This window comes from Pongo abelii, chromosome 13 (genome assembly GCF_028885655.2).
Source record: "Pongo abelii isolate AG06213 chromosome 13, NHGRI_mPonAbe1-v2.0_pri, whole genome shotgun sequence".
Classification (NCBI taxonomy): Eukaryota; Metazoa; Chordata; class Mammalia; order Primates; family Hominidae; genus Pongo; species Pongo abelii.
This window is the reverse complement of record NC_071998.2, coordinates 52860615-52882448: the sequence shown is the minus strand read 5'-3', so window position 1 is coordinate 52882448 and position 21834 is coordinate 52860615. Positions and strand designations below refer to the sequence as shown.

The following is a 21834-nucleotide window of genomic DNA, read 5'->3' as shown; positions in this document are numbered from 1 at the left end:
TAAGTTTTGATGTCAGGAAATGTGAGACGTCCAACTTTGTTATTTTCAAGTTTGTTTTGTCTATTTGAGGTCTCTTGGGAATCCATATGAATTTTAGGATGGATTTTTCTGTTTCTGCTAAAAATGCTGTTAGGATTTTGAAAGGACTTACATTGACTATGTAGATTGCTTTGGGTAGTATTGACATCTTAACAATATTAAATTTTCTAATCCATGAACAGAGGATATCTTTTCATTTATTTGTGTCTAATTTCTTTCAGTGATATTTTGCAGTTTTCGCTGTAGAGGTCTTTTGCCTGCTTGGTTAGGTTTAGTCTTAAGTACTTTATTCTTTTTGATGTTACAGTTTGCTGATTTTTCTGTGTTGATTTTGTATTCTGCAGTTTTCCTGAATTCATTCATTCTAACAGGTTTTTTGTTGTTGTTGTGGAATCTTTAGAGTCTTTACATATAAGATCATGTCATCTTCAAACATATAATTTTACTTATTCATTTCCAAGTTAGATTTCTTTTATTTCATTTCCTTGCTGATTGCTCTGGCTAGGGCTTTAGGTATTACATTGACTGGAAGTGGTAAGAATGGGCATCTTTGTCTTAATTCTGACCTTAGAGGAAAAGCTTTCCATCTTTTCACCATTGAGTTTGATGCTGGTTACAAGTTGTTGTTTTGTTTTTTGTTTTGTGTGTGTGTGAGTGTGTGTGTGTGTGTGTGTGTGTGTGTGTGTGTGGTGGTGGTGGTGGTGGTGGTTTTTTCTTGCTCTGTTGCCCAGGCCGGAGTGCAATGGTGTGATCTTGGCTTACTGCAACTGCCACCTCCCGGGTTCAAGCAATTCTTCTGCCTCAGCCTCCCAAGTAGCTGGGATTACAGGCGCCCGCCACCATGCCCGACTAATTTTTTGTGTTTTTAGTAGACACAGGGTTTTGCCATGTTGTTCAGAGTGGTCTCGAGCTCCTGACCTCAGGTGATCCACCTGTCTCGGCCTCCTGCAGTGCTGGGATTACAGCTGTGAGCCATCACGCCTAGCCAGGTATAGGTTTTTTATATATGGCCTTTTTATTATCTTGAGATAGTTTGCTTCTATTCATAGTTTTTTGAGTATTTTTACCATGAAAGGATATTGAGTTTTGTCCGATGTTTTTTCTGACTCAATTGAAATGATTATCTGTTGGTCGACACTTAGGTTGATTCCATATCTTTGCTAATGTTAACAGTGTGGCTATGAACTTCGGGGTGCAAATATCCCTTTGATGTATTTATTTTGTTTCTTTTGGATAAATACCTAACAGTAGGATTGCTGGATCATATGGTAGTTCTATTTTTACTTTTTGAGAAATCTTCATACTGTTTTTGGTAATGGCTGTACTAGTTTATATTTCCACCACAGGAGTTCCCTTTTCTCTGCGTTCTCATCAACATCTGTTGTGTTGTCTTTTTAATAATTGCTATTCTAACTGGGTTAAGATGATATCTTGTGGTTTTGATTTTCATTTTCCTGATGATTAGTGATGTTGAGCCTCTTTTGATGTACCTGTTGGCCATCCATATGTCTTTTGAAAAAATGTTTATGTCTTTTGCCCACTTTTTAATGGGAATGTTTTGTTTTAACTGTTGAGTTGTTTGAGTTCCTTGTATATTCTGGTTTTTAGTTTCTTGTCAGATGAATAGTTTGCAACTATTGTCTACCATTCAAAAGGAAGGTTATTTCTTTACTCTGTTGGATTGTTTCCTTTGCTATGCAGAAATTTTTTAGTTTAATATAGTCCCATTTGTTATTTTTGTTTTTTTTTAGTATCTGGAATGTTTCCCCTATGTTTTCTTCTAGTAGTTTTATACTTTTGGTTCTTTCGTTCAGGTCTTAAATCCGTTTTGAGTTGATTTTTGTATATGGGGAGAGGCAGTCATCTAGTTTCATCCTTTTGCAAATGGATGTTGAGTTTTTCCAGCACCATTTGTTGAAGAAGGTGTTCATTCCCTAATGTATGTTCTTCGTGACTTTGTTGAAAATCCATTGGCTGTAATTTCTAAGTTGTCTATTTTGTTGAGAATATTGGTCTATGTGTCTGTTTTTATATCAATACCATATTGTTTGTCTCATATAATATAGCCTTGATATGTTTTGAAGTCAAGTAGTGAGATGCCTCCAGCTTTATTCTTTTTGATCAGGATTGCTTTGGCTTTTCAGGCTCTCTTGGTTCCATGAGAATATTAGAATTGTTTTTTCTATTTCTTTGAAAAATGAAGTTGATATTTTGATAGGTATTGCATTGAATCTGTAGATCACTTTGACTAGCTTGATCATTGTAATGTAATTCCTTAGATCCATGAGTATAGACTGTCCATTTGTTTCCTCTTCAGTTTTTTCATCACTGTTTTGTAGTTTTCCTTATAGAGGTCTTCTACCTTCTTGGTTAAATTTATTCTAGTTTATTTTTTGTAGCTGCTATAAATAGGATTGCCGTCTTGATTTCTTTTTCAGCTAGTTCATTATTGATGTATAGAAATGGTACTCATTTTTGTATGTTGATTTTGTATCCTTCAGCTTTACTGAGTTTGTTTATAAGATCTAAGAGGTTTTTTTTTGTTTTGTTTTTTGTTTTTTGTTTTTTTTAAGACAGAGTGTTACTCTGTTGCCCAGGCTGGAGTGCAGTGGCGTCATCTCGGCTCACTGCAACCTCTGCCTCCTGGGTTCAAGCGGTTCTCCTGCCTCAGCCTTCCAAGTAGCTGGGACTACAGCCACCTGGCACCATGCCCAGCTAATTTTTGTATTTTTAGCAGAGACAGGGTTTCACCACGTTGGCCAGGCTGGTCTCAAACTCCTGACCTCGTGATACATCTGCTTAGCCTCCCAAAGTGCTGGGATTACAGGCGTGAGCCACCATGCCCGGCAGATCTATGAGTTTTTTGGTGGAGTTGTTAGCTTTTACTAAACATAAGATCATGTCATCTGCAAAGAGGGACAATTTGACTGAATTTTTCCAGCTAGGATGCCTTTTATTTCCTTTTCTTACCTGATTGCTCTGGCTAGGACTTCCAATACTGTATTGAATAGGACTGGTGAAAGTGGCATCCTTGTCTTTTTCAGTTCTTAGTGGAAAGGCTTTCAGCTTTTTCACATTCAGTGTGATGTTAGCTGTGGATTTGTCATATATGGCCTGTATCCCATTGAGGTATGTTCCTTCTATACCTGATTTGTTGAATTTTTATCATGAAATGATGTTGAATTTTATTAAATGCTTTTTCTGTATTTATTGATTATATGTTTTTGTCCTTGACTCTGTTGATGTGATGTGTCTCATTTATTGATTTGTATATGTTGAACTATGTATTAGTGCATTTTTACACTGCTGTAAAGAATATTTGAGACTGGTTAATTTATAAAGGAAAGACGTTTAATTCACAGTTCTGCATGGGTGGGGAGGCCTCAGGAAACTTAAAATTATGGTGGAAGGCAATAATTTAAAAAGGGGAAGCAAGGACCTTCTTCACATGGCAGCGGCAGAGAGAGGGAGCAGGGGAAACTGCCACTTATAAAACCATCAGATCGCATGAGAACTCACTATCATGAGAATAATGTGGGGGGGAACCATCCCTATGATCCAAATACCTCCCTCCCTCAACACGTGGGGATTATAGATTCTTCCCTCTACCTGTGTGGATTACAATTTGAGACAAGATTTAGGTGGGGGACACAGAGCCAAACCGTATCAAACCATCCTTGCATCCCTGGGATAAATCTTATCATAGTATATTATCTTTTTGATGTGTGGTTGGATTTGCTTTTCTAGTATTTTGTTGAGGATTTTTGCATTTACCTGCATCAGGGATATTGTCCTGTGGCTTTCTTTTTATGTTGCATTCTTGTCTGGCTTTGGTATAAGAATAGTGCAGGTGTTGTAGAATGAGGTGGGGAAAATTCCCTCCTCTTCAATTTTATGGAAAAGTGTGAGGAGAATTTGTGTTGTAAGTTTGGTAGAATTTGGCAGTAAAGTCGTCTGGTCCTGGGCTTCTCTTTTTTGGGAGACTTTTTATTACTGATTCAATCTCATTACTTGTTTTTGGTCTGTTTGGGTTTTCTGTCTTCATGATTTAATCTTGGTAGGTTGTTGTATATTCAGGAATTTGCCCTTTTTCTCTAGTTTTCTAGTTTTTTAGTGAATAGTTTATAATAATCTCTGATCTTTTGTATTTCTGTGGTATCAGTTGCAATGTCTTTTTCATTTCCGATTTTGTTTTTTGGATCTTCTCTTTTTTTTTTCTTGTTTAGCAGTTTATCAATTTTTAAAATCTTTTCAAGACACCAACTTTTCATTTTGTTGATCTTTTGTATTATTTTAGTATCCTTCATTTTGTTCTGCTGTGTATAAATGTACATGTATGTATATGCATACTTTTTTTTATACAGCAGAAATATATATATATTTTAATAGTAAAGGAGGACACATCCCGGGGCTGCACTGCTGCTCCGGCCTGACCCTCTGATCTTTATTATTTCCTCCTTTCTGCTAATTTTGGATTTGGTTTGTTCTTTCTTTTCTAGTTCCTTGAGGTCCGTTGTTAGGTTGTTTATTTGAAATCTTCCCACTTTTTTGATGCAGATGTTTATTGCTATAAACATCTCTCTTAACCCTGCTTTTGCTGTGTCTCATAGGTTTTGGCATGTTGTGTTTCCATTTTCATTTGTTTCAATAATTTTTAAAAATTTCCTTCTTAATTTATTCATTGGCCCAATGGACATTCAGGAGTATTCTATGTAATTCCCATTTATTTAGACAGTTTTCTAAGTTCCTCTTGGTATTAATTTCTAGTTTGAGGAGTCTACTGTGGTCTAAGAAGACACTTGATATAGTTTTGAGTTTAATTTTTTTTTTCTTTTTTAAGATAGGGTCTATCTCTGTTGCCAGGCTGGAGTGAAATGGCACAATCATAGCTCCTTGCAGCCTTTACCTCCCTGGCTCAAATGATCCTCCCACTTCAGCCTCCCAGAGTTTTAAAATTTTTTCAGACTTGTTTTGTGGCTGAGCATATGGTCTGCACTGGAGAATGTTTCATGTGCTGACAAGAATGTGTTTCCATAGCTGTTAGATAAAATTTTTCTGTAAATGTCTGTTAGGTTCATTTCATCTAAAATGCAGTTTAAATCCAGTGTTTGTTAATTTTCTGTCTCGATGGTCTAATGCTGATAGTGGGGTGTTGACGTTCCCAACTATTATTTTATTTTATTATTATTAGAGACAGGTCTCACTCTGTCACCCAGGCTAGAATGCAGTGCTGTGATATCGGCTCACTGCAACCTCTACCTCCTGGGTTGAAGCGATTCTCTTGCCTCAGCCACCTAAGTAGCTGGGATTACAGGTGTGTGCCACCACACCCAGCTAAGTTTTGTATTTTTAATAGAGACACAGTTTCACCATGTTGGCCAGGCTGATCTTGAACTCCTGGCCTCAGGTGATCTGCCTACCTCAGCCTCTCAAAATGCTGGGATTACAGGCATAAGCCACCATGCCTTGCCCCAACTTTTATTGTATTGGAGTCTACTTCTCCTTTTAGGTCTAATAATATCTTTATATATTTGGGTACTCTGATGTTGGTGCATATATATTTAGAATTGTTATATCCTCCTGCTGAATCGATCTCTTTATCATTTCGTAATGATTTTCTTTGTCTCTTTTTACTGCTTTTGACTTAAAAGTCTGTTTTATCTGATGTAGGTATTGCCACTTCTCACTTTTTGTTCTGTTTGCATGAAATTCCTTTTTCCATCTCTACTTTCAGTCTGTGTCTTTCAAGGTAAGTTTTTGTAGGTAGCATGTAGTTGGGTCATGTTTTTAAATCCATTCATCCAATCTGTATCTTTTAAGTGGAAAAGGTGATTATTGATATTATTGTATATATATGTATATGTTTTTTTTTTTAATATAGATAGATATGTGAGGTCATACTCCTGTCCTTTTCTTAATTGTTTTCTGGTTGTTTTGTATATTCTTTGCTGTTTTCTTTCTCTTACTAGCATTGCAGGTTGGTGGTTTTCTGTAGTGGTAACATTTGAATCCCTTTTCTTCTCATTTATGTGTTTGCTGTACCAGAGAGTTTTATACTTTTGTGTTTTCACGATGGTAGACATAGTCCTTTTGCTTCCAAGTGTAGGACATCCTTAAGCATTTTTTGTAGGGCCGATGTAATTGTGGTGAATTATCTCAGTTTTTGCTCATCTGGGAAAGACTCTCCTTCCTTTGTGAAGAATAACTTTGCTGGGTGTAGTGTTCTTGACAGGCAAGTTTCTTTTGTTTTGGTTTGGTTTGGTTTTTTTTCTCAGCTCCTCGAATATATCATCTCATTCTCTCCTGTCCTGTGAGGTTTTTGCTGAGAAATTCACTGTTAGTCGATGGAGGTTATCTTTAAGGGACTACGTTCTTTTCTTTTGCGGTTTTTAGAATTCTCTCCTTTGAGCAGTTTGATTATAATGTGCCGTGAAGACCTTTGGAGTTGTATCTCTTTGAGGATATGTGAGCTTCCTGTTTCTGTATGGTTAAATCTCTTGCTACATGTGGGAAATTTTCAGCTATTATTTTGTTAAATAGTTCTTTTTCTGCTCCTTTGATCTTCTTTTTGCCTTCTGTAACACCAAAAATTCAAATAGATCACTTTATGGTGTACCCATATGTCATGTAGGCTTTGTTCATTCTTATTTATTCTTGTTTTGTTTTCTGAGTTATTTCAAAAATCTGAAATTCATTCTTCTGCTTGATATCATCCATTGCTGAAGCACTCGAATGTATTTTTTATTCCACTTAGTGAATTCTTCGGTTCGAGGATTTCTGTTTGGTTCCTTTTTTATGATATCTCTTTGGTGAATTTTTCATTCATATCTTGAATTGTTTTTCTTTGTATTTTTGTGTTCTCTATCTCACTGAGTGTCTTTAGTATTATTTTGAATCCTGTTTCTGGCATTTCATAAATTTCTTTTTTATTAGTATCTGTTGGTGGAGAATTATTGTGTTCCTTTGGAGATGTCATAATTTCTTTTTTTTTTTTTTTCACATTACTTGTATACTTACAAGTTGATGTCTGTACCTCTGGTGTAACAGTTGCTTCTTCCAGTTTTTTAGATTGGCTTTCAGAGAGGTAGACTTTTTCCTGAAGATCTATCCATGGTGTTGGTTGGTTAGAGCACCTTGTCTTTGATTCTAAGTGTGTGCAGTAGTGTATTTTTCATATGACCTTTTTAGCCATATATAGCATTAGTGGTGTCTGTGATTTCCTCAGTGGCTTAGGGTGCAGTTGTTAGCGGAGGCTGAGGTGAAGTTCTCCTGGGCAGTGGGATGCTAGGTAGGCCAGTCCTTGGGCACCAGTGGTGGCAGCAGCAGGCTATGTGCCTGTCCTTCGGCCCCAGGGTACACAGGCATGGTGTTAGCAGGTTTAATTGGGTTGATTCTTAGGCCTCCATATGGCTTGCTTAGGTGCTGGTGGTTGCAGTGGATGACCAGGTGAGTGGGTAGGTCCTTGGATCCCTGGGCAGTGTGTGTGGTATGGGCTATGGCAGTAGTTGTGATGGTAGCATCAGGCTGTGTGGGCTGACTCTCAGGCTTCCCTGTAGGAGTGCGTATGTGTGAGTGGCAGACAGGGTGGGGCAATCTCTATGCTCCAATCTCTATGCTTGGGCCCTTGGGGGTGTGTGGTGCCAGGCCAGGTGGGCCTGTCTTCAGGCCCCCTGGTAGAGTGCTCACGTAGCAACAGTGGATAGAGAGAGCCTTTCCTCAGGGCATGTGCATGTCTACTGTGGCCCTGCTACTGGAGGGGATAGGGTTGATGTCGGTGTCAGTAGCCTCACACCAGAGGCTTGGGTGGGGCAGGTATGGTGTGCTTTGCTCCAAGCAGTGTCAGGAACATTGATACTGGCATGCTGGGAGATTCTGTCCTCAGGACATGTTCAAGTGTGCTGCAGTCTTGCTGTTTGTGGAGATGGGGTTACTGTCAGTGGCAGCAACCCCAGGCTGGCAGGGTTTAGGCTCTCAGAAGTGTACGCTTTGGCTCTTTTTGTCCTTGTGATAGCCTCCCCAGTATACCCTCCCCAGTGCATTGCACTTGCCCATTCTCCACGGTGTAGGATTCTATATATGCTTTAATACCAGGGACTCTGCCACTCTGCTGGGTCCAAGTGGCATTGCATCACTGTAGGCCCCCAGGTGGATGCAGGGAATGTTAGTAGGGCTTTACTAATGTGGAAATGCAGGGACTCTTGTGCTCAAGGGTAGGATGCAGCCTGATGAGAGCTGGACTGAAAATGACACCATGCTGTAGCTGTTTAGGTCTCATGCAGGTGTTATAGGACCCAGTGTGAGCTCTCTCTCTGGAGCAGTGTCATCACGTGGTCTCTAAGAAGTTCTCTATGCTAGTCTCTGGACCCCCTCTCTGTAAGCTAGGGTTGCAGGAGTCCGTGGTGGGAATGTGGGCTGCTAGGTATCTCTCATTTACCTTTCCCCCACACTGGAGATCTGCTCCGTGCTCCAGGTTGATAAAGGCCAAGCAAACAACCTTGCTTCCCTCTCCTTCCTTGCTTTAGGTGTTTCCTGTCACTTCTCTGCTAAATTCCAGTGTTGTGTCTTAGATGTTCTGTTGAAAGTGTGACTACTCCCTGTTTGGGTTTTTTTTTTTGTGAAGGAGGCAAGGGCTGATGTCTCTAGTCAGCCATCTTGAAGCCCCTCCTCTATTTTTGCTGTTGTTGCCTGTGCTTTTCAGGTCTTATCCAAAAAATTCCTTGCTCAGACCAATATAATGAATCATTTCCTTTATGTTTTCTTCCAGTAGTTTCATAGTTTTGGGTCTTACCTTTAAGTCTTTAATCTTTTTTTTTTTTTTTTTTATTGAGACAGTCTCACCCTGTCCTTCATTCTTGAGTGCAGTGGTGTGATCTCAGCTCACTTCAACCTCCACCTCCAGGGTTCAAGTGATTCTCCTGCCTCAGCCTCCTAAGTAGCTGAGATTACAAGTGCGTGCCACCATGCCCAGCTAAGTTTTGTATTTTTTTTTTTTATTAAAGATGGGGTTTTGCCATGTTGGCCAGGTTGGTCTTGAACTCCTGATCTCAAGTGATCTGCCCACCTCAGCCTCCCAAAGTGCTGGGATTACAGGCATGAGCCACCGCACCCAGCCTCTTTAATCTATTTTGAAATGAGTTTTGTGTATAGTAAGATAAGGGTCTAATTTCATTCTTTTGCGTGTGGCTATCCAGGTTTCCCAGCACCATTTATTAGATTAGCCTTTCTCCAATGTGTGCTCTTGGCACCTGTTTTTTGAAAATCAGTTGGCTGTAAAAGCATGGATTTATTTCTGGGCTATTTTGTTCCATTGTTTTATTTGCTTTTATTGCCAGTACCATGGTGTTTTGGTTAATATAGCTTTGTAGTATATTTTGAAGTCAGGTAGTGTAATTCCACTAACTCTGTTATTTTTGCTCAAGATTGCTTTGGCTATTTGAGGTCCTCTGTGGTTCAGTATGAATTTTAGGCTTGTGTTTTCCACTGCCGAGAGGCATATCATTGGTATTTTGGTAGGGATTACATTGGATCTGTAGATCACTTTGGGTCATATGGACAATTTAACAGTATTAATTTTTCCAATCTATAAACATGGGATATCTTTCCATGTATTTGTGTTTTCTTCATTTCATTACTGTTTTATAGTTTTCATTGTAGGGATCTTTTACTTCTTTAATTAAATTTTTTGTTCTTTGGTTTTTTTTTATAGCTATTAATAAGTGGGATTGTTTTGTTGATTTCTTTTTTCAGCTAATTCACTGTTAGTGTATAGAGACATTACTGGTTTTTGTATATTGATGTTGTATTCTACAACTTTACTGAATTATTTTGTTCTACCACTTTTTTGGTGGCGTCTTTAGGGTTTCTGTATGTAAGATTGTGTTACCTGCAAACAGGGCTAATTTGACTTCTCCTTTCCAATTAATTTGGATACTTTTCATTCTTTTTTTTTTTTCTTGCCTAATTGCTCTGGCTAGGATTTCCAGTACTGCATTGAATAAAAGTGGTGAAAGATAGTATCCTTGTCTTATTCCAGATTAGAGGAAAAGATTTCAACTTTTCCTTATTCAGTAGTGTTAGCTATGGGTTTGTCATATATGGCTTTTATTGTGTTGAGTTACATTCTTTCTATTCTTAATTTGTTAAGAGTTGTTGTCAAGAATAGATGTTGTGTTTTGTCAAATGCTTTTTCTGCCTCTACTGAAAAGATCATGGGGTTTTTGCCTTTTATTCTTTTAATGTGATATATCACATTTATTGATTTGTCTGTGTTGAACCATCCTTGCATTCCTGGGATCAGTCCTACTTGATCATGGTGAATTGTTGAATTTGGTTTGCTAGTATTTTGTTGAGGACTTTTGCATCTGTGTTCATCAGGTATTTATTTTTGTGAATGTTGACGTCTAGTTGTATTCAAACAATTCGTTGCAAAGACTGTCTTTTCTCTGTTGTACTTCCTTTCCTCCTCTGTTAAAGATCAGTTGGCATATATTTGTGTGTGTCTATTTCTGGGCTCTCTATTCTGTTCCATTGATTGATTTGTTTATTATTTTGTTAATACCACATTTTCTTCACTACTTTAGCTTTATAGTAAGTCTTAAAGTCAGGTAGTGCCAGTCTTCCAACATTGTCTTCTCCAGTATTAAGTTGCTAGTCTTGGTCTTTTGCCTCTCTATATCAACTTTAGAGTGAGTCTGTTGATATCCAGAAAATAAATTGCTGGGAATTTGATTGAGATTGTATTAAATCTGTATATCAAGTTGGGAAGAACTGACATATTGACAGTATTGAGTCTTTGTATTCATTAACATGGTATATGTCTCCATTTATTTTTTTCTTTCATTCTTTCTTTCTTTTTTTTTTTTTTGGAGACAGTTTCACTCTGTCACCCAGGCTGGAGTGCAATGGTGCAGTCTTGGCTCACTGCAGCCTCCATCTCCTGTGTTCAAGTGATTCTCCTGCCTCAGCCTCCCACGTAGCTGTGACTACAGATGCACACCACTACGCCCGGCTAATTTTTGTATTTTTAGTAGAGATGGGGTTTCACTATGTTGGCCAGGTTGGTCTCAAACTTTTGACCTGGTGATTTGCCTACCTCAGCCTCTCAAAGTGCTGGGATTACAGGCGTGCGCAACCGCACCCAGCCTGTCTCCATTTATTTAGCTCTTCTTTGGTATCTTTCATTAGTGTTTTGTAACTTTTTTCTATAGATAAACGTATTCTGTTACATAGTTTTTAAAAAATGCTTTTTACATTTTTTATGTTTTTGAGACAGCATCTTACTCTGTCACTTAGGCTGGAGTGCAGTGACGTGATCTCAGCTCACTGCAACCTCTGCCTCCCAGGCTCAAGCAATCTCCCACTTCAGCCTCCTGAGTAGCTGGGACTACAGGTGTGTGCCACCATGCCCAGCTAATTTTTGTATTGTTTTGTTTGTAGAGACAAGGTTTCACCATGTTGCCCAGGCTGCACCATGTTGCCCAGGCTGCAAGTGTGTGTTTTTTGTTTTTGTTTGTTTGGTTTCTTTTTTTTGGAGATAGAGTCTCACTCTTGCTACCCAGGCTGGAGTGCAATGGTGTGGTCTTGACTCACTGCAACCTCTGCCTCCCGGGGTCAAGCGATTCTCCTGCCACATTCTCCCAAGTAGCTGGGATTATAGGTGCCTGCCACCATGTCCAGCTAATTTTTGTAATTTTTTAGTAGAGACGGGGTTTCACCATGTTGGCGGGCTGGTCTCGAACTCCTGACCTCAGGCGATTTGTCTGTCTTGGCCTCCCAAAGTGTTGGGATTACAGGCATGAGCCACTGTGCCCGGCCTTGTTTTTGTTTTTGAGATGGAGTTTCTGTTGCCTAGGGTGGAGCGCAGTAGCGCAGTCTCAGCTTACTGCAACCTGTACCTCCCAGGTTCAAGCAGTTCTTCTGCCTCAGCCTCCTGAGTAGCTGGGACTAATTTTTGTATTTTTAGTAGAGATGTAACCACACCTGACTAATTTTTGTATTTTTAGTAGAGATGGGTTTCACCATGTTGGCCAGGCTGGTCTTGAACTCCTGACTTTAAGTGATCTGCCCGCCTTGGCCTTTCAAAGTATAGGGATTACAGGCATGAGCTACTGCGCCTGGCCTGCAAATGTGTTTGTAATGACAAATTCCACTTTTTTATTGCTGGTATATAGAAAATTTATTGACTTTTGTATATTAATCTTGGATCCTGTAACCTTGCTATATAGTTACTTTTTCTAGGAGGATTTTTGGGTCAATTCTGTCAAATTTTCTACATAGATGATCACGTTATCTCTGAGTAAAGACAGTTTTATTTATTCCTTCCCAATCTCTTTACCTTTTATTCCTTTTTGTGGTCTTATTGAATTAGCTGGGACTTCCACTATTCTGTTGAAAAGCTGCTGTGAGTGGAGACATCCTTCCCTTGTTCCTGATCTTAGCAGGAAAGCTTTGAGCTGTAGGTTTCTCATAGATGTTCTTTATCACGTTGAAAAAATTTCTTTCTATTCCTGAGAGTTTTTTTTAAAATCATGAATGAGTGTTGTTCTGTAGTTTGCTTAGTGTTTTTTGTTTATTTGTTTCGTTTTATGGAGATGGAGTCTCCCTCTTTTGCCCAGGCTGGAGTGCAGTCTCGCAGTCTCAGCTCACTGCAGCCTCCACCTCCCAGGTTCAAGTGATTCTCCTGCCTCAGCCTCCCGAATAGCTGGGATTATAGGTGCCTGCCACCACACCCGGCTAATTTTTGTATTTTTAGTAGAGACGGGGTTTCGCCATATTGGCCAGGCTGGTCACAAACTCCTGACCTCAGGTGATCCCCCAGCCTCAGCCTCCCAAAGTGCTGGGATTACAGGCATGAGCCATGGTGCCCGGCCTTGCTCACCGTTTTTATCTTGTTGTTAGATTTGTTAAGTGCTTTTTTTGCATTTATTGAAATAATCGTGATTTTTTTGTAGCCTGTTGATGTGATGGATTATATTAATTGAGTTTTGAATGCTGAACCAGGCTTGCATACCTGGGGTATATCGTATTTGGTTATGATGTTTAATTTTTTTTAATACCTTGTTGGATTTGATTTGCTAATATTTTGTTGGGAGGTTTTATATCTATGTTGATCTGTAGTGGTTTCTTTTTTTTTTGTTTTGAGACAGAGTGTTGCTTTGTCACCCAGGCTGGAGTGCAGTGTTGTTGTGATCTCGGCTCACTGCAAGCTCCGCCTCCCAGGTTCACGCCATTCTCCTGCCTCAGCCTCCCAAGTAGCTGGGACTACAGGTGCCTGCCACCACGCCCAGCTAATTTTTTTGTATTTTTAGTAGAAACAGGGTTTCGTTGTGTTAGCCAGGATGGTCTCCATCTCCTGACCTCGTGATCTGCCCACCGTGGCCTCCCAAAGTGCTGGGATTACAGGCGTGAGCCACTGCGCCTGGCCTGTAGTTTTCTTTTCATGTAATATCCTTTTCTGATTTTGGTATTAAGGGAGTGCTGGACTCAAAATTAGGAAGTACTCCTGCTTCTGTCTTGTGGAAGGCTTTGTAAAGAATTGGTGTAATTTCTCCCTTAAATGTTTGGTAGACTTCACCTATGAACACATTTAGTCCTGGTTCTTTCTGTTTTGGATGATTATTAATTATTAATTCAGTTTCCTTAATAATACAGGCGTAGGTTTAGGTCTTTGTTTTGGTTGATATGCTTGGAATATTGAAAGCCGATAGTTTAATATCAATGTTGTCTTTTATTTTACTCTAAAAATACTTTGAATACTCTATATGTTATCTTAAATTTTATTTCTGTATTTTTATGATATTGATAAAAATACAACTTTTTTTTTTTTTTTTAATCACACAGCCTAGTGTGTTAATTGTAACCTACAAGGAGCCTGCAAAATCATCTACTCAGTTTGGATCCTACAAGCAAGCTGAATGGAGGCCAGATAGTACCATGATAGCTGTATCAGTAAGTAGATTTTACTGCTAAATAGTGTTTTCTTATGAAATCATTACATCGCATTTAAATTTGATTCTCTTAGATGACTTTCAGTCTTTTACACTCATAAGTATTTATTCTGATAGGAATTGCTTTACTGATTATTCTGTGTGGATTACTCCTACTATAACTTCTCTTTTGACTCTGCTACTTCCTTAACAAAGCACCTATATCCCTAAACATAGCACCTGTATCCTTTTCTGTTTGTTGTTCTCACTTTACTGTTTTGCCCTTGAAGTCTAACTGCTTTACTAATTATTCTGTGTGTGTTACTCCTACTATAGCTTCTGTTTTGACCCTGCTGCTTCCTTCCATACCTAAACATAGCACCTATATCCTTTTCTGTTTGTTGTTCTCACTTTACTGTTTTGTCCTTGAAGTCTTATCTAGTTTTTTAAAACATATTCACATGGTATTCTTGAATTTATATTTAAAGTCCTCCCTTCCATTCCAAAAGATATTCCAGAAAATAATAAGCTTTATGTGCATATGTCGTACTAAAATTTTCATATCTATTTGGATCTGTTTCTCCTTTTTTTCTTCTGTTCTATTAAACATGCCTAGATATGTTTAATTTTACCTTTTCAGTTCATGTTTTATCACTAAGGCTGTCATTATGACTTAATATGCATTAGCAGTAATATATGTGGTTAATTAACATTATTGAGCACCTCCTATCTGATGAGTACAATTGTAATCAGTTTACATGGATCATCCCATTTAATCTTTAGATAAGTGCTTTGAAGTAGATATTATTATCCTTCATAATGGATGTGTAAATTGAGGATCTGAAAAATTGTCTTATCCAAGGTTACATGGGTAGTGTATATTAGAGAGATAAGGTATAAACTTAGCTACTCAGCTTCCATTTACTGTATCCTTATAACTAACTTATCTCTTTGCATTTGTCCCTTTCTAGTCCATACTATATATAACACGGACTAGGTTAATAATCTGAAATGTTCCATATGATCAAAAATACTGAGTAGTTCTATGCTTCCTATAGCAGGAGTTTGCAGATGACTGACCATGTACCAAATACGCCCTGGTGCCTGTTTGTACACAGACCATAATGTAAGAATAGTTTTTACATATTTAAATAATCAAGTCAAAGAAGAATATTTGCTACAGTTGAAAATTATGTGATACTTAAATTTCAGTGTCCATAACTAAAATTTTACTGGGGCACGAAAATCCTCACTGATTTACGTATTGTCTGTAACTTCTTTCAAGCTACAATAGCAGACTGAGTTGAAGTTCTTAAAGCAAGTGTATGTGGTGCTCTCATTGCTTTGCTCTTCTGTTCAATGCACTGTGTAGTAACACAGTTATAACTTCATAACATTTCAAGTGTACACATATTGCCATTCTGTGACATTCTATATTATTTTTATTCTAGTACATACTCATGTCAAAGGAACCAAAGAAGAGAAAAAGACTTCGTTTTGTTTTTAAAGCACACTGTAGTGTGGTTTATTTTATTATTGAATTAGATGGCAAAATGTTGTATTTATTATTCAATGGCACTATAGCTATGCCAAAAGAATATAAGCTGACATCACTAGACTAAGCACTTACCGGAATGTACTGAAGGTTAAGTTAGAAGAATTAAAAAATTTAGCACAGAACAGCTCACCACAAAATTCCTTCACAAAAATCAAATATGAAAATGAAAGTGCAGTAAAAGTAAGTTTGCTTGGTTTTTGATAAATTGACAGATGTTTTAATACTGCTCAGTTGTAAATTTCAGTGGTCCATGTGAAGTATGAATGGACTAAGAATTACTGTGAATGACCTGCGGAACAATTCCAGATGAAAAAAATTCTCAAAGGAGTTGAGAAAATACTAATTCAGTACAACCCAAAGTAGAATCTAAGAAGTTGTATTAATTGATAGTAGTAAAAATCCACATGGAGCAGCAAAAGACTTAGTTGGACAGATTTACAAAGTTTGTGAAAATATAAGGCTTTTAAAACCTATGGTTAGTGTAAGTTTTTTTCAGAGATGGAAGCAGGAATATCTTGAATTGCCCTGCTCCACAGCTGTTATGGCTTGGGTAGTGATAAAAGTTTATTGGAAACTTTTTTTTTACCGAGACTGACTTTTTTTTTCCTTTACTTGAAGGACCACCCTCTACCACTTAACAGACACTAAATAACTTTGGAAAATAGCTTTTGCTGTATTAGAAAACGTTTTCAAATATGAAGTATGTAAAATCTCATTAAGGACCAGCATTAATAGATGAAAATTTGCCCTCAATTTTGATGATAGGGAAAAGTACTTTAAACCCCAATTTACCAAAAATGTTATTTCCACAAAAAGAATCTAATTTTCATTAGTGGATGTGTATTACCAAAAAAAGTTGTACTTTATGTTAAATGTTACAGTACAATATGTTAAAGAACTATTCTTTTCCCATTGAATGGTCTTGGTACTCTTGTTGAAAATCAATTGGCCATTGGTATTTGGGGTTGTTTCTGGATGCTCCATTCTGTTTCATTGTTCTATGTGTCTGTCCTTATTCCAGTACCACAGTTTTTAAATTACTGTGGCTTTGTAGTAACTTTTGAAATCAGGAAGTGGAATCCTCCAATTTTATTGTTGTATTTCAGGATATAAGTCATGTCAACCCATTGTCAACCCACTGTAAGTTGAAAATACCATAAGTCAAAAATTTAACAGCCCCAAACATCCATCATAATGTCGTAAGTTGAACCATCATAAGTTCAGTATCATCTATAGTTTTGACTGTTCTGAGCCAGTCCCTAAGATGCTATATGACTTTTTGAACTGGTTTTCTATTTCCGTAAAAAATACCATTGGGAATTTGGTAGAGACTGCGTTGAATCTGTAGTTCTCTTTGGGAAGCATTAATTTAAAAAAAAAAAAGAAAAGAATGTCTAATATTGGCCCTAATCTCTTCTGGCTTTTAGGGTTTTCACTGAGAGGTCTATTGTTAGTCTGATGGGCCTCCCCTTCGTAGGTGACCTGGTCTTTCTGTCTGACTGCCCTTAACATTTTTCTTTCATTTTGACCTTGCAGAATCTGATGATTATGTGTCTTGGGGTTGATCTTCTCAGGGAATATCTTACTGAGGTTCTCTGCATTTCCTGAATTTGAATGTTGGCCTGTCTTCCTAGGTTGGGGAAGTTCTCCTGGATGATATCCTGAAATATGTTTTCCAACTTGGTTCCATTCTCCCCATCTCTTTCAGGTACCCCAATCAGTCTTAGGTTCAGTTTATTTACATAATCCCACATTTCTCGGAGGTTTTGTTCATTTTCATTCTTTTTTCTCTATTCTTTTCCGCCTATCTTATTTCAGCAAGATAGTCTTCAAGCTCTGAGATTCTTTTCTGCACTTGGTCTATTCTGCTATTAATACTTGAGATTGCATTGTGAAGTTCTTGTAGTGTGTTTCTGAGCTCTAACAGATCGGTTATGTTCCTCTCTAAACTGGCTCCTCCTAGTATTGTCAGTGGTGTATTAAAGTCTCCCACTATTATTGCGTGGGAGTCTAAGTCTCTTTCAAGGTCCCTAAGAACTTGCTTTGTGAATCTGGGTGTTCCTATATTGGGAGCGTATATATTTAGGACATTTAGCTCTTCTTGTTGAATTGAACCCTTTATCATTATGTAATGCCCTTTGTCTTTTTTGATCTTGTAGTGTGTTTCTCAGCTCTAATAGGTCAGTTAAATTCCTCTCCAAACTGGCTCCTCATCTCTCACATTGTCAGTGGTGTGTTAAAGTCTCCCACTATTATTGTGTGGAAGTCTAAGTCTCTTTGAAGGTCTCTGAGAACTTGGCACCTCCTGTATTGTTTTGTCATGTTTCTTAGCTTCTTTGCATTGGGTTACAACTTGCTCCTTTAGCTCAGCGAGGTTCGTTGTTACCCACCTTCCAAAGCCTACTTCTGTCATTCAGCTTTCTCAGCCTCAGCCCAGTTGTGAGCCCTTGCTGGAGAGGTGTTGTGGTCATTTGGAGGAGAATAGGCACTCTGGTTTTTTGAGTTCTTAGCGTTTTTGCATTGATTAATTTCTCATCTTTGTGGGCTTATCTACCTTTGATCTTTGAGGTTGCTGACCTTTGAATGGGGTTTTTTGTAGGGTCTTTTTTGTTGATGTTGTTGTTTTCTGTTTGTTTTTCTTTTAACAGGCCACTCTTCCATAAAACTGCTGCCATTTGTGGGGGTCTACTCCAGACCCTTGTTGCCTCGATTTTTCCTGTACCTGGAGGTGTCACCAGGGAGGGCTGCAAAACAGCAAAGATGGCAGCCTCCTTCTTCCTTGGAAGCTCCTTCACAGGGGGGTACTGACCTGTTGCTGGCTCAGATGTGCCTGGAGGAGGTGGCTGGAGACCTCTGTTGGGAGATGTCACCCAGTCAGGAGGAACGGGATCAGGGACCCACTTAAAGAAGCAGTCTGGCTGCAGCAGGTGTGCTGTGTTGGGGATTCCTTCAGCCCCCAATTGGTATGGGCTCTCCAGGACCCACAGCCTGGACTGATTGAGAAGCCTGAACGCCAGTGTGGCAGCCTACCTCACCACTCGGGTACACTCTGTCCTGGGGGGAAATTAGAGCTCTGTCCAGTTGGGGGTGGCTCAAGACCCCAGCTGGGAAGACCCACTACCCCATGAGGAGGAGTGGATTGAAGTCTCACGTAAAGAAGCAGTCTGGCCACAATCTGGCAATGTGGCTGTGCTATACTGCAGGAAACCTTTCTCATCCATACTGTATGGATATATGTGATTTTTGTGTATTGATTTTAATCCTACAACTTTGCTAACTTTATTAGCTCTAATAATTTTTGTGTGCATTATTTATACATCTCTGTGGTCTGATTTGGATGCCTTTATCTCGTTTTCTTGTTTAATTGCTCTTGGCGGAACTTTCAATACTATGTTGAATTAAGTGGTAAAAGTGGGTATCCTTATCTTGTTCTTGTTCTAGTGGGAAGGCTTTCAGTCTGTCACCATTGAGTATAATGTTGGCTTTAGGTTTTTCATATATGGTCTTTATTATGTTGAGGTTATTTACTTCTGTTCTTAGTTTCTGGCATGCTTTTATTGTTAGAGGGTGTTAAATTTTGTCAAATGCTCTCTTTGCGTCAATTGAGAAACGTGGATTTTTTCTTCATCCTGTTAATGTAGTGTATTTCATTGATTGATTTTCCTATATTGAATCATCCTTGCATTCGGTGAATGAATCCCACTTTGTCACGACCTATGAAGTATTTGCTGAGGACTTTTGCATCTATATTCATACAATATATTGATTTATAGTTCTCAAGTCAGTTTTGGTAGATTGTATGTTTTTATAACTTTGTCAGTTTCATCTGGCTTGTCTAATTTGTTGGAATACAACTCTTTATTGTATTCTCATAATCTCTGTTATTTGTGCAAAATTACTGGTAATGTTCTTTCTGATTTTTGTGATTTGAATCATCTCCCTTTTTTCTTAACTTACCTAGAGGTTTATTAGTTTTGTTGATTTTTCAAAGAGTCAACTTTTGGCTGGATGTGATGGCTCATGTCTGTAATCCCAGCACTTTGGGAAGCTGGAGCGGGAGGATTGCTTGAGGCAGGGAGTTACAGGGGAGCCTGGGCGACATAGTGAAATGCCATCGCTACAAAAAATAAATTAAACTTAGCCAGGTGAGTTGGCACATGATTGTAGTCCTAGCTGCTCAGGAGGGTGAGTCAGGAGGATCACCTGTGCCCAGGAGTTCAAGGTTACCATGAGCTTTGATCTTGTCACAGCACTCCAGCCTGGGCAATAGAGCAAGACTCTGTATCAGGAATAAACAATTTTTGTTAAAGTGTATTTTCTTTATTGTTTTTCCATTCTCTTTTTATTTTGCTCTAACTTTTATTATTTCCTTTCTTCTGCTAGCTTCGGGATTACTTTGCTCTTTGTTATTTAGTTATTTTATGTGCACATTTAGGTTATTTATTTGAAATGTCCCTCCACCCCCACCTTTTTTTTTTTTTTTTTGAGACAGATTCCTGTTTTGTTGCCCAGGCTGAAATGCAGTGGCATGATCATGGCTCACTGCAGTCTTGATTTCCTGGGCTTAAGTGATCCTATCCCTCAGCCTCCCTAGTAGCTGGGACCATAGGCACGCACCACCACGCCCGGCTGATTTTGTTTAATTTTTATAGAGATATGATCTCACTACATTGGCCAGGCTGGTCTCAAACTCCTAGGCTCAAGCGATCATCCTGCCTTGGCCTCTCAAGTGCTGGGATTACAGGCATGAGCCGCCACACTGGGCCTGAGATGTGCCTTTTTAAGTGTGGGTGTCTACTGTTCCAACCTCTGCCAGTTACCCAGCTCTAAAGTTGCTTCCACATTTTTGGGTATCTTTGTAGCAGCACCCTACTCTCTGCAGTACCAATTTACTGTATTAGTTCATTCTCATGCTGCTATAAAGAACTGCCCAAGACTGGGTAATTTATAAAGGAAAGAGGTTTAATTGACTCACAGTTCTACATGGCTGGGGAGGCCTCAGGAAAATTACAATCATGGCAGCAGGGGAAACAAACATGTCCTTCACATGGTGGCAGGAGAGAAGTGCTGAGCAAAGGGAGAAAAGCCACCTATTAAAATACCATCAGATCTCGTAAGAACTCACTCATTATCACGAGAACACCATGAGGGTACCACCTCTGTGATTCAGTTACCTCCCAGCAGGTCCCTGGGACACATGGGGATTATGGGAACTACAATTCAAGATGAAATTTGGTTGGGGACACAGCCAAACCATATCATTGAGGAACCCTTATATTTGATAAGCTGCTTCTCTGTTAATGTTTTCAAAATTCTGTCTTTTGGTTTCAGCAATTTGATTCTAGTGTGTCTCAGTGTGGGTCTCTGAGTTTATCGTTTTTGGAGTTTTTTGGATTTGTATATTCACGGATTTCATTAAGCCTCCTGATATTTTCAACCATTTCTCTTTCCTCCATACTTCTGTTCCTATATTATGTATGTTGGTGTGATTGATAGTGCCCCACAGGTCCCCCAGACTGTTTATTTTTCTTTATTCTTCTTTTTGCTCCTTAGATTGCATAATTTCAAATGTCTTATTTTCAAGTGCATTTATCTTTTCTTCTGTCTGCTCAAATTTGCTGTTGAATTTCTGTAGTGAATTTTTCATTTTAGTTACTGTACTTTTTATCTAAAAACATTTTTCCCTTTTATTGATATTCTCATTTTGTTTAGACATTGTTTTCCTGATTTTCTTTAGTTTTTTGCCCATGGTCTCCTTTAGCTTATTGAACATATTTAAGAGTGTTGATTTAATGTCTCAGATTAATAATTCAAATGTCTGGGCTTCCTTAGGGATGGTTTCTGCCATATTCTTTATTTTCTATGACTGGGCCATACTTTTCTGTTTCTTTTTATGTGTAGTAATTTTTCACTGAGAACTGGACTGAGTATTATGTTGTGGTGACTTTGGAAATCTAATTCTCCTAGCCCTCAGAGATTGCTGGGGTTTTGCTCCTTGATTACTGAAGAGTTCCTTTTATGATTTTTCGAAACTATTTTTGCATAGTATGTATTTCTTCTGATGGGTGGTCTCTGAAGTTTCTCTTTTGTTTTCTCTGTTGTCAGCCAATCATGTAAGATTTCCTTATCCTACTCCCAAGAGAGGGGAGATTTTGGTGCACCCATCACCCAAGCGGTGTACATTGTGTGCCCAGTTTGTAGTCTTTTATCCCTCACCCGCCTCCCACCCTTTTCCCTGAGTCCCCAAAGTCCATTGTATCATTCTTATGTCTTTGTGTTCCCATAGCTTAGCTCCCAATTATGAGTGAGAAC

At 38.6% G+C, this 21834-nt stretch overlaps 1 protein-coding gene across 5 annotated transcripts in view; it reads left to right on the top strand.

Annotated features, from left to right (window-relative positions):
• Positions 1 to 21834, top strand: part of RIC1 (RIC1 homolog, RAB6A GEF complex partner 1) — a 175228-nt gene that overhangs the window by 18288 nt on the left and 135106 nt on the right. For all 5 annotated transcript variants that reach the window (XR_008509651.2, XR_002916223.3, XM_024251964.3 and 2 more), the window contains exon 2: positions 13879 to 13986. Coding sequence is in view for 3 of the 5 variants with exons in the window: in XM_024251964.3 (XP_024107732.2) it covers positions 13879 to 13986 (108 nt within the window). In the remaining 2 variants the exon portion in view is untranslated. The remainder of the gene's footprint in view (positions 1 to 13878; positions 13987 to 21834) is intronic.